Source organism: Macaca thibetana, chromosome 8 (genome assembly GCF_024542745.1).
Source record: "Macaca thibetana thibetana isolate TM-01 chromosome 8, ASM2454274v1, whole genome shotgun sequence".
Classification (NCBI taxonomy): Eukaryota; Metazoa; Chordata; class Mammalia; order Primates; family Cercopithecidae; genus Macaca; species Macaca thibetana.
The window spans coordinates 110,858,098-110,870,750 of NC_065585.1; the positions used below are offsets into that span (position 1 = coordinate 110,858,098).

The 12,653-nt window shown below is 35.5% G+C and overlaps 2 protein-coding genes across 13 annotated transcripts in view; both read right to left on the reverse strand.

The window, feature by feature from the left end:
- MAK16 (MAK16 homolog) overlaps positions 1–12,653 on the reverse strand; it is a 1,030,778-nt gene that overhangs the window by 899,927 nt on the left and 118,198 nt on the right. The window lies entirely within an intron of this gene.
- Positions 1–12,653, reverse strand: part of NRG1 (neuregulin 1) — a 1,132,381-nt gene that overhangs the window by 147,530 nt on the left and 972,198 nt on the right. For 10 of the 12 annotated variants that reach the window (XM_050802452.1, XM_050802463.1, XM_050802462.1 and 7 more), the window contains 2 exons: positions 8,858–8,908; positions 6,549–6,599 (listed from right to left, as the gene is read on the reverse strand). The exons of the other annotated variants lie outside the window; for them this stretch is intronic. In XM_050802452.1, coding sequence (XP_050658409.1) covers positions 6,549–6,599; positions 8,858–8,908 — 102 coding nt within the window. The remainder of the gene's footprint in view (positions 1–6,548; positions 6,600–8,857; positions 8,909–12,653) is intronic. 12 annotated transcript variants of the gene reach the window in all.

Consider the following 12,653-nt stretch of genomic DNA (forward strand, 5'->3'; position numbering starts at 1 on the left):
CTGTTCTATCTCATTATGACAGAAATGTCTCTGCAAAGACATTCTTTTCCTTCAGCTAGTTTTTTTAGGTGCCAAATTAAAAACTGAATTGTTCATTTCATTCAGAGATTTCAAAGAAGACTTCCTGGATAAGTTCCTTTAAAATGAAGCCTTAGCCGAGAATATATAATATTTTGAAAAGACATAGTGATTTCCTGGCAAAGAACTGTCAGCACCATCACTTACACTAAAATCATAAACTTGATTCCTTCTCCAACAATAAGGGCATTTTCCAACACTGTTGAAGTAAGATGCAGAGACTCTCTGACTTTTATTTTCTTTTTTAGAGCCATGTCACTTTTCCACACACTAGCTCTCTTCCACACATGAAGGGGCCACCTTAAAGCAAAGTTGTGCTAAATGATTTACATGCATTTTCTCACATTAGACTTTCCAATATATGTTTAAAATAAATAGGGTTCCTCAGACCTAGAAACTGAATATCAGGCCAGGCATGGTGGCTTATGCCTGCAATGCCAACACTTTGGTAGGCTGAGATGGGTGAATCACTTGAGCCCAGGAGTTCGATAGCAGTGTGGGCAACATGGCGAAACCCTGTCTCTAAAAAAATTACTCAGGTGTGGTGGGACACGCATGTAGTCCCAGCCACTAGGGAGGCTGAGGTAGGAAGATGGCTTGAGCCCAGGAGGTCAAGGTTGCAGTGAGCCATGATTGCACTGCTGCACTCCAGCCTGGGTGACAGAGAGAAACCCTGTCAAAAGAAGAAAAAAGAAACGAAAAGGAAAGAGGAGAGGAGAGGAGAGGAGAAGAGAGACAAAACTGAGTCTCAGGGAAGTTACACAATTTGTTTAAAATTATACCATAATTAACAGCACCAGAATTTATTTGTTTTATTATTTTTGAGACAGGGCCTCTCTTGCCCAGGCTGGAGTGCAGTGGTGAGATCATGGCTTACTGAAACCTCAATCTCTTGGGCTCAAATGGTCAATTTGCTCAAGCAATCCTCCCACTATGGCCTCCTAAAGTGCTGGGATTACAAGCATGAGCCACGGCGGTTGTCCTCAGCATTATATTTAGACTTAAGAGCATGAGTCCACTCAGCATTTGTGCTCTTCCCATTTCATTCACCTTCCATGCTTTGATGTGTAACATGAAGATCATATGGGTACAACTGGCCCCAGACAAGTCATTTACTTTAATCCACCACATATACTCCCAATAACCTTTGTGCCAAATGCTACTTTTCAATCCTCTCACAGAATCCCATTTCTTTCAATAGTAAGGACTTTTTCTCTGAGGCAGCAAAACCTTATGTGACATAGCAGGCTACTGTATTATCTGGGGTTAAATGCTGCTGTGTGACTTTGGACAACATATATCAGTTTCATCATCTGTACAGTGTAATAAGTTTTTACAATAACCATGAGCCATCATCCATGTAAAACATCTAGCACAGCACTTGGCACACAGTAGGCCTTCAATAAATGTTTGCTATTATTCATATTTGACACAGATATAACCACCTCAACTATTTTCCAGGGATTTATCTTGATTTTCTTTCCTATTACTATTTGTTAGATGTTTCATTTTGTTTTCCTCATTTATGTATTAAATTGGAATGGATGGTGCTTAATTCAGCAAAGTGGTTGGTATAACAATTTTTTATGGTATTCAACAGAATTGTCTGCAAAATGGGGTCACTAGCAGCTGGCACCTCCAGAAGAAGTCATTAAGGCTTGTTCTAAACAATCAATTTACTTCTGCTGATTCTATAAAAGGAGCAACAAGATAGTCCTATTGACTGTTTTGTAAGGTTCAAGTTCTTCTAAAACTTGTCACTTATCTGTAATAGAAAACTCATTTAGGCAATTACTTACAAGTTTTTAGTCACAGATGCCTCATTTACAAAAAACAAAAGAAAATAAAGAAAATAATAATGTTTATCTTTATTAGGAGACTAGTATAAAGAACTTAAAAATTATAATTAACAACTCTAAACTAGTGAATGAACAATGGAAGTTTCCAATTTCAAAAAATTGACTAGTAAACACTGTTTTACAAAGGAAAGGACTAAGAACTTTGATATTTCACCAATATTTACAAGTGGTAGGAAAAAATAAATAGAAAGGGGGCAAAACTGATAATGTGTTTGGAAATGAAAAATCCCTTAAAAACCTCCAGTCAAGAATGATTTATTTATTGTTACAGTGACCTATAAAATATATTTCTGATTGGTATTTAAAGACATGAGAAAAATGCTTATAATATATTAAGTAGGTAGATGGGTAGGCGAGTGACTTTTATTTTCTTCTTTTTTTTTCTTTTTCTTTCTTTCTTGTTTTTGTTTGTTTTTATTATTTTTATTTTTTATTTATTTATTTATTTATTTTTAAATTTATTTATTATTATTATACTTTAAGTTGTAGGGTACATGTGCATAACGTGCAGGTTTGTTACATATGTATACTTGTGCCATGTTGGTGTGCTGCACCCATCAACTCGTCATTTACATCAGGTATAACTCCCAATGCAATCCCTCCCCCCTCCCCCCTCCCCATGATAGGCCCCTGTGTGTGATACTGAACAATGTTTGTTTTTATTTTAAGAGAGACAAGGTCTTACTCTGTTGCCCAGGCTGGAGTGCAGAGGTTCAACCATAACTTAGGACAGCATCAAACTCCTGGGCTCAAGTGATCCTCCCACCTCAGCCTCCCAAGTAGCTGAGATTTCAGGGCTGTCACTAGGCCTGGCTAATTTCTTTATTTTTTGTAGAGATGAGGTCTCAATGTGTTGCCCAGACTGGTCTTGAACTCCTGGCGTCAAGCTATCCTCCCACTCTGGCCTCTTAAAGTGCTGGGATTACAGGCATGAGCCACCATGCCTGCTCTTTTTTATTTTTTTTCTAATCCAACATGAATTACAGAGGAGAAAAGGGAACTTTGGGGGCTGCGAAGTCAGATCCATCTCTTCTGCCTATATCTGTTTGCTCTAAAAGCCTCCCCTGTTTTACACTGACCTCCAAATCGTAGAGAACTGTTTAATACATAAAATGTTTGCTGAATCCATACTACTTCAGAGAGGCTTTTCAACATTTACTTTAGAAAACACCAATGTCATTAGTTCAAAGAATGTAGCCTGTACAGGCACAATCACATCAGAAAAGCAGAGTTCGCCTTTCAAATACAGGAATTTACTACCATCTCCTTGCTGGCTAAAATAAAGTGAAAAGAAATCTATTCTTTGAGGCTGATTATTTTTGACCAGGCAAACTTTTCTGAGGCCTTTGACTTTTTAAAATCTATTTTGCATTTTTGAGTCTGGCTTATTGTTATTGCTGACTCTTCAAGGTTCACCTTCAGCCTTTACTAAATGGAGATATTTGTACCTCACAGCTGTTCCCTGCAATGCAAGTTCTGCGTGTGGCTGCCTTGAAATGGACTGTGTGCTTCATGCTATTTTCGTTATTGTAACTAAGACTGGACCTGGTTCCTGCCATGATTGGTTTATATTTTCAAATTGAAGAGTATATTTTCATGAGATTAAAAAATGTAACAAATATGCCAATGTACCCACTGAATCTAAAATTTTAAAAAACACACTAGGATTAGTAAAAAATGCATATTGTACTTATAAGGAAACAAGTAAAACAATAGTTAATATGAAGAAGTATAATGAAAAAGCCAAAGGAGAAAATAAAATGGAACACCAAAAGTTAAAAAACAAAAACAGAAGCAGCCTTTGTTTCACCTATGGCTTTTCTCTTTCTCTAATACCTTATATTCAATTGGTTAGGGAATCCTGCTGGCTTGACTTTCAAACTATTACAGACTGACTATTTTTTGCTACCTCTACTGCTACCAGCCTGGGTCAGGCCACTATGCTGTCAGCAAAAGGCACCTAACTGGCATCCTGGATTCTACCTTTTCTCCCAGTGAGTCATTCTTCATACAGGAGCCAGGGTGATTCCACTAAATACCAACGTCCTGACAATGGCCTACCAGGCACTACATGCTCTGGCCCCTGGGTTTGTGGCCCTCATCTCCTATATTTCATCCCTTTGTTTCTTCTACTCCAACCCCACCGGGCTCCTTATGGTTCCCCTACTGGGCACATGAGCCATGCTCTTGCCTAAGGGCCTTTACACAGGCTGTTCTTTGTCTAAATACAGTTTCTCCGATGTTTCTTTGTTTTTTGTTTGTTTGTTCATTTGATTTTCTTGAAACAGAGTCTCACTCTGTCACCCAGACTGGCGTGCAGTGGCACAATCATAGCTCACTGCAGACTCAACCTCCTGAGTTCAAGTGATCCTCCCACCTCGGCCTCCCAAGAAGGTGGGACTAAAGGTGCATGCCACCAAGTTCAGCTGATTTTTCAATGTTCTATAGAGCAGAGGTCTGACTAATGTTACCCAGACTGGCCTCAAACTCTTGGGCTCAAGGAATCTGTCCGCCTTGGCCTCCCAAAATGCTAGGATTACAGACATGAGCCACCATGCCCAGCCAGTTTCTCTAGATGTTTACAAAGTTAACCCTTCACTTCTTTCTACTTTTTGTTCAAATATCAACAATTTAATGAGACTTACCTTGATCAACCCAATAAAAATCACAAGTCTCAACTCTCCTTATCCCCTCCCCTTCTCCACGGTTTCTCATTTTTGGACTACATAGCACCTTCTAATATATCATGTAATTAGTTTATTATATTCATTGTTTATATTCTTCTAATAAAATTAAGTTCCACAAAAAAAATGGATTCATGAATCAATTCAATCATATTTACTGAGAACTTACCATGACCTGGGGTGACTGATGTGTGAAAACGGCACATTGAAATATTTTAATATCATGATACACAAAGCTTCCCTTCTTTAGTGTTAAACCATTGCCAAATATCAAAAACTAATTCTGCTGAGAGTTAGGGAACAGAGTCAGATTTCATAATTATTTCTCTCTCAATGATAACGCAATGAATAGAAACGTAAACTGAGAGATTCATTTCAGTTCCCCAAAGCTCAGGAAAACCAAAAGAAGTATTTTTTTACATTCCCAAACTGCTCAGATATGCTTAAGGATAGTATCTATGGTCCCACTGAAGATAGCATGAAGGGTTCCAATTATGAGAGTTTCAATAACTTTATTCAATGAATTGCACAGGAGAGAAACTATTTCCAGACAAAATGCCAAAAAAGAAAAACCTAGTATTTGCTTCTGTAGAATAAACACTTTAAAAAAAGCTCAATATGATTCCTTAATGCTAGCTATATAAAATCCATATAATTACACTAATCTTTTTATAAGTAGAATTATAAAACAAATAGCACAAATTCACCAGCAGAAATGATCATTTTGGAGGATATGATGAGAGCCCTTGGAACACGTAGGAAACTAATTTAGCCCTTTCTAGCATTTCATTTCCTGTTTGATCTCACTAGGCTATTGCCATCTATTCAGCTAAATGAAGCTTTATGTAGTTAAAATACAGACAAAACACCATACTTCACACAATAAAATATAATTTTATACCATATAGTTACAGTTCTAGTACCACCAACCTGGAGGGAAAGGCTGTAACATCAAACAGGATTTATTTAAACAGATTGACAAAACAACTTAAATTGCCAAAAGGACACACTTTCTTTTCATGAGTTTTCCTACCCTGCTGAGAGCAAAAGGAAACTGTTTCTTCAACACACTCCCCAGATTGAAATAGAATAACTAGGAACATCTATTTATTGAAGAGCTTATCAAACTGAAAAATGCTTTAAATAAGGAGCTAAAATAAGGAAGATAAAGACTGCAGTTATAAGTTTAATTTTCAAGGTTTGATAAACTCCCCTGTGGAGTATCGGAATTTAATACAATGATATTCTCAAATTGTAAGTATCAAAAATTCTTTATGATAGTCCTTGCTAATATCTTTAAGTTCCCCTGACATAGCACAAAATCCCAGTCAATCTAACAGTTATAGAAGTCCACAAGCACAAAGCCCATTTCACATTAAACGGATGAAAACTAATCTGAGATCTTACCTAGGGACTTGCTTTCAAACATTTTCATAATTAGTTACTTGCTATCAAATTTGAATTAAGGGCATCTATATATAGTTTTCTTACTCCATCACAGCTGACTTTATATGAGAACGAAGAAGTTTTGGAACAGAGGCTCCAAACAGCTGGGTATCATGCCTCAGGCAGTTGCTGAAGGCATCCAGACAAGCTGAAAAGACATACAATGTGCTCTATTGCTTGCCAGGAATTAAGCCTCAGAACTGTGCAATTATTTTTCAATATTCAAAGTCACCAGATTACCCTAAAACTAATACACTTGTGGTATATTTTAATATTCTTATGTATACTGGGAGGACAAGATGTCTAGTTGTCCTTGAGCATATTAGGAGGCCATTTCTACTCCAAATAGCAAATACCAACTGTTGCCAAACTCAATACTCTGACCCTTAATAGGGGCAGAGGATAGATGTGAACGTGACCTTCCAAAGAAGATAGTGTCTTGGGTTAAAAACCAGTGAACAGAATATTTAAGTATACTTACATGAAGAAGTATTTGCTCCTTCTGTTGATACTGATATTCTAATGGGAGACTCTATAAAACATAAAAGTGGAATGAGGTTTTATTGAGTCATGCTGCTTGGACTCTTAAATTAGAAATTTGCCAGGCTTGGGTATCACCTAGTAAAAGAATCCTAGAACACAGTGCAACAGAGAAGCTGAAGCATTTATAAGTCAGAAGATATATGCAATACTCAAAGATCACAAAGGAATATTTCCATAGTCTAGACCCGAAGACTTTTAAAAGGGATGAAAATGGAGTCAATCCATCTGTAAGAATATCCCACACACCAAGCATTATCTGAACTCCCAAGACAGACTACTCTGAAGAGATCCACACCACAGGGTGAGATAGAAAATACTTTCTTTTAGGTGTGGTCTTGATTTTTAGAAAACATGAAACCAAAGGGAACAGCCCCCGGATTCCAAGAGAGTGAAAGCCAACTTTCATGCATGCCAAATAAATAAACAAACAAGATTGAGAGTATTTCCAGGCAACCTGGATCTGCATAAACATCCTGACCAGAAAGTGCTGAAGTCCATGCAAAGTCTGCTAGAGCAATAGAGTTATTACATTAGAATCAAATAAACCATGCTAATTAAATAAATCATACAATAGTTGGGGATATCTAGTAGCAAGATTTTCTTAGGTAGCAAAGATAAAAGAAGAAAAAACAGTAGTTAAGTACAGAGAGAATGAAAAATATGACTCATGCAGAAAAAGCATGGAACGGATGGGTTTTCATTAGTAAGAAATAAAGAAGTCTTAGTATCAAAGAAGGATTGAAAGTCAACAGCCAGAAAGTTAACAAGATTTAAGTCACATATTAAGAAATAATAGTTATAGTCAATTTCCCAAGACAAGTTCCATATAAATGTAAAAGCTCTTTTTTCCTAATGGCATGTACTGGAGTCACATATAATGAAATCCCTATATTACAGAAATGTGTAGATGAAAGGTGAAGAAATTCAGAATATTTGATTTCTTTTTTTTCTCTCTCTTTCCCTCTTTTTTCCTTCCTTCCTTCTCTCAGAAGAGTAACAACCTCTTAGACTCCAGGATGATACCATTCCAAAATACACATACACTTATATCTTAGTAATGACACATGAATATGCCCTAACTATAGCTAAAATAGTCTAGGATACAGAGATGTTTAGCTTTCATGGTTTTAAACAATGGTTTTGAAGGGAAGAGGAAACCAATGAAGGTAAGATGGAAAAAGGCATGTTGATTATAGGCCATTCTACAGTTTCAACAAGGTACCAGCCATAATGAAAAATTCAATGAAGCTAAAATATTAAATGTGGAGTAACAAAAAGAATACTGAACTTGAAGTACCTTCTCTTCTACTTCCTGAGATATATGACTTAACATTTCTAATGCTTCAGTTTTCTCATCTGTAAAATGAGGAAAAATGATGTCTTGTTTCACAAGTTTATTGTGATTATCAAATGAAATGTAAGAATTTTTGTAAAAGAAAAGGCACCAGGCAAAACCAAATTACCATTGTACCTCTGGGATGAATTTCCAATCTCGGGTCTTCAAAAATTTTCTTCCAAATAAAGATTAATTTTTAAATGTTCTAAGGTTCTATTAATTATAGAATTACAAAGAATAAGAAAACGTTTAAAAAATGAAATACATAGAGGATTGATTAAATGCATAGCTTGTGAAGAAATCAATGAATTATGGTTATATATGCATTGCTAGAGTTGGGTTCTAAGTTGCTAATTATCTGCCCAGACTATGAATGCTATCGGCAAATATTATAGGCAAGTAAGAAACCAACAAAAACAAAAGACAACAGCATTTTTAAATGTCAGGCTGTAAGTCTTTTTTTTTTTTTTTTTTTTTTTTAAGTTTAGCGATCCACAACTGATCATTACAAACCCAAAGGTCACAGATCAGATGTTGATAAATTATCCAGGAATACACTCTGAGGGGTGAAAGAGTAGAAGGCAGCTAAGAGAAGCACCTGGAAAGACATAAAAACTGAGCTTGTAACTCAGATATCTCCTTTATTTGCTTAATGTCATTAAGTTGCATCTAGATGTAGATTTCTTTCACTCATGTATGTTTCTCAGGCCTAAGTTTGAAGATGCAGCAAGAACCATCCTCCCTTAAGTAAAATCCAAAAAGACAGAACAAGGTTGAGAAAAACATTGAAGCAGAAAACAAGAGCGGCTGAGAGGTTTGGATGCAGAAGGGGTTCTGATTAGTAGAAGGAGCAGCCAGCAGTTATGGTTGTCATTCTGGTTAGTAAAATGTGCCAGGCTTATTTTCCTTACCTGAAGACATATATGCTCCTTCAGTTGAGGCTGGCATACCAGTGATGATCTCTGAAAAAAAAAGGTGATAGGGCATTATGATATATAAGCAGGAGGCCGGGAGCAGGTACCACAGCCTGCCTTCAAACTAAAAGTAAGTATAAAGGAAGGAAGTATTGCAAGGGAGTGAGAAAAGTCCAGGCTTTAACCATACAGAGAGTGAGAAATGCAGAAAGACAGTCCAAATTGATAGTTCTCCTTTCTTAGGCAAAGAGCATAAAATCAGCTGCACTAGAATAATTAGTAAGCATTCACTGCCCCCACTTGGGTCAGTGAGGAAGAATTTATGTCAAAGAGGCAGTAGGCTTCTCAGGAAGAAAAGTCAAAATAGGGGAACTAAGAAAGTCAAAGCTATCAGATCACCCAGCTATAGTAAGAATTTTTAAGTTACGATCTTTAACAAGTACATTTTTGTTCAAAAGTAAAAGTAAGCCAAGTTTCTAATTAGGATTAGTGAAAAACATCAAATTCTGGCACTGAACTCTATTTAAAATTGCCAGTGAGAATGAAGACAGGTGCCTTATCATATGATAGATATCAGCTACCCAGGCAGTAAGTATGCAGTTCCCACCCCAAAGAAATGAAGGATGAATCCAACCTGTATACTTCTGGATACATCATTATCATTAAGATTGTGATAGTCTTATTCAAACTTTGACCTTGTTTTCTTGCTGCCTTTATGATGGAATACAGGGTAGTTACATTGTCTAATTCCATATTCAGTTCTTGTGAAAAGGGCTTCAGTTTGGCAGAATCTAACACTTTTAGCAAGGCACAGTTTTATGAGGCCTGGAAAGATGTAGAGATGCAATGGTGAATATCATTCAAGTTTCATTGTGTCATAAGTCTTGCCAAACGACTTAATGGTAGTTCACATTTTCTAACTGGGACAAAAGATAAGTTGAATCTACTGTGATACTATCTACTATACAAAAAAATATGATATCTAACTGAGAATCCTAAGCAGGTCATATACAATTTTATGTTTAAATTAATATTCTGTTAATCATGGAGTAGAAAATTTATTCCTAATATAATCATCTTTAAATACAGATATGGCCATTTAGGGTTTCCAAGATTGGACTAGTCTAGTAGGTAAGTGGAATCAATTTAAGTGGCAATATTTCTTCAAACTCTGAAGTTTCTCTAGGGACAAAAGATTTTGTGGAATTGAAAGGAAAACAGTCATGTGAGACTCAGTAGCAATGTTTAAGAATAAGTGATTAGCAATATACCTTTAGTAAGACCAAATGTGTCTTCCTGCTACAAATTAAGGGTGGATGATCCTCTCTAATCACAGATTAAGAGGGCAAACTATTCAAGGAGTAAGATTGGTTTCAATACATCAAAGTTGCCTACACTGGCTCTTATATCCACTAAATATGGGGCTAAGTGAAAGGAATTAGTATGTGAAGGTACATCATTTTCTCAGGATTTTCTCAAGCATCAGACGAGAAACAAGATATTCCGAATTGGTAATATGAAGATATATGTTTCTGAAGCAGCTCCAACAAGCTTTCTCGATTTGGGCTGCAGAAAATGAAATTGTTCTTCTTTGAGAAAATGTAATCTTAGAGAAACTATATTAGAGATTCAAAGTGTGTGTCCTTCTCTAGAAATATCTAGAAGGGCCATGTTTCCAAACAAAGGACCCACACTAAGAGAGATGCTTCCTTCTCTTGTCCTTCAGGATTCATCAATGACATTACAACCAGATGAAGTTGTAAACTCAAGGTGCACAACTAGAGCACCCCCAATCCCAACTCGGATATCAAGACTCTTTTCAAATTTATTTTTGACAAATTGAGTAGCTGTCCACTGTGACCTTCCAAAAAAAAAAAAAAATCAGAACTTTTCTATCTCCGGCAAAAAATACCTCAGATTAGAGGAAAGGTTGACCATAATGTTTCATTTTTAAATTGAATGTTACATAAAAATACCAGAACAGGAGGTTACTACTGTAACCTCTACACAGAGACGCAGCTACACAGAGACAACTTAAAATAACCCCTCTTCCTAAAATTAGGTATTTATCTTTGAGATCTTAAAATATCTTTAATGATTATAGTTTCAAATACAAATCTTCTGAATTAATCCTGGAGGAAATACAAGCTCAAAAGTTAACCTATACTTCTACACCAAAGGAGTCTTCATTTTAAACATAATCTTGCTAGTAAGAAAGTTAATCTTTTTAATTAAAACCACTCAGCAAGCATTTTTATGTGTGCTATGGGTAGAATTTATAGATTTGGAAAACAGCCTTTTGTTAAAAGTAAATTGAAAGTAATTTTATATTACACTTACAGACTTTTAAAAAAGCATTAAATCCTGCAATCTTCATGATGTTTATTTAAGCAACATATTTTCCTATAGTAATTTGGTATATTAAATTTGTTAATTTATAAAGGACAGTCCCTTCATTAGTGCAAATTAATTAGGTTTTAGAATTATCAGAAACTGAACACAGCTGAGCAACTTATGCTGAACAGGCAAGTAAACATAAGGAACATTAGTATATTTGTAATGTTTGAATTCTTTCTTAATAAACTGGGTCTGGTCTCAGGAAAAAGTTGCATGGTCTCAAAGATATCTTCTAGAAAGAAATTTTTCTAATTATTATGAATGTAACATGTTTGCAATTTCACCATGATCATAATACACTAAATGTAATTATGTAGCAAAATACACATATACACATTGTATACAGTATATACAAACACACCTAAAATATGTCTGTGTGTATTTCAACATTCACTTATGTGACTTTGTTTTTCTAAACTTATAGGTCACTGCTGTACATACAAAAATTTTGATCAAGTGATTTCTTTAAAAGATTTAAAAGCGGACACACTTGTTTATTAGCAGTTATAAAGATGACTTGAGGAACATCTTTGAGTACCCGAATTCTTCCTGTTCATAATGAATGCTTACTCTAAGGCAACGGAGAAATTTTGAAATTAATAAATGGTATAGTGACAGGATGAATACCATATGTTGAAAAGACAAGTCTACCCTATTGTTTTCATGTTGTTCTCACGTATTTGCCTTCCTGGGCATCCTATATAACACAACATACATGTAGACTGTTAAACAAATTATAAAACATATTTTACATGCTTTTCAATGTAACTGCAGGTTGTTTACCAATATCGTGAAATTTCTAACATCATTATCAATTTGGGAGAGGGGGTAAGGCTAAGCCTATTACCAATATGAGTCCATTTTTAAAAGCCGCAATTGATAATTTAATTAAATTTTATAAAAATAATATTTTTCTGCTCATCTCAAATGAAACAGCTATTTTATTGCTACAAGCCCAATTGCTCCTGTGGGAACTTGAATCTCACTCAAATAATTTTTCTTCTGATTAAAAAAGAAAACTTAGGAGAAGATATGATTGATTAGTTATATATTCTCCTATATTAATCTTTTAAAAGAAAGCATTACTTAATTAATTTGGAAACCAGTAAAGTCTATTATTCTCTTCCCTACTCTAAAGCCCAGGAGTTTTCACAAAGCTTGTTAGCTAAGAATTAATTGCTAAGTGAAAGTTTCCCTATATATAGACTGAGCCAAATAAACCACAAATACAAATGAACATATAGTGTGTAGGGTGTGTAAACATAGTGTATGTGGGCCTTTTCCTTTGTCATAGATGAATTCATAAAAGGAATTCACTCATAAGTTATCACATAGTTACTGCCTATGAAATTCTTTGTTATATGAAAACCCAACTGGTCTTTGTAAGCTTTGCATT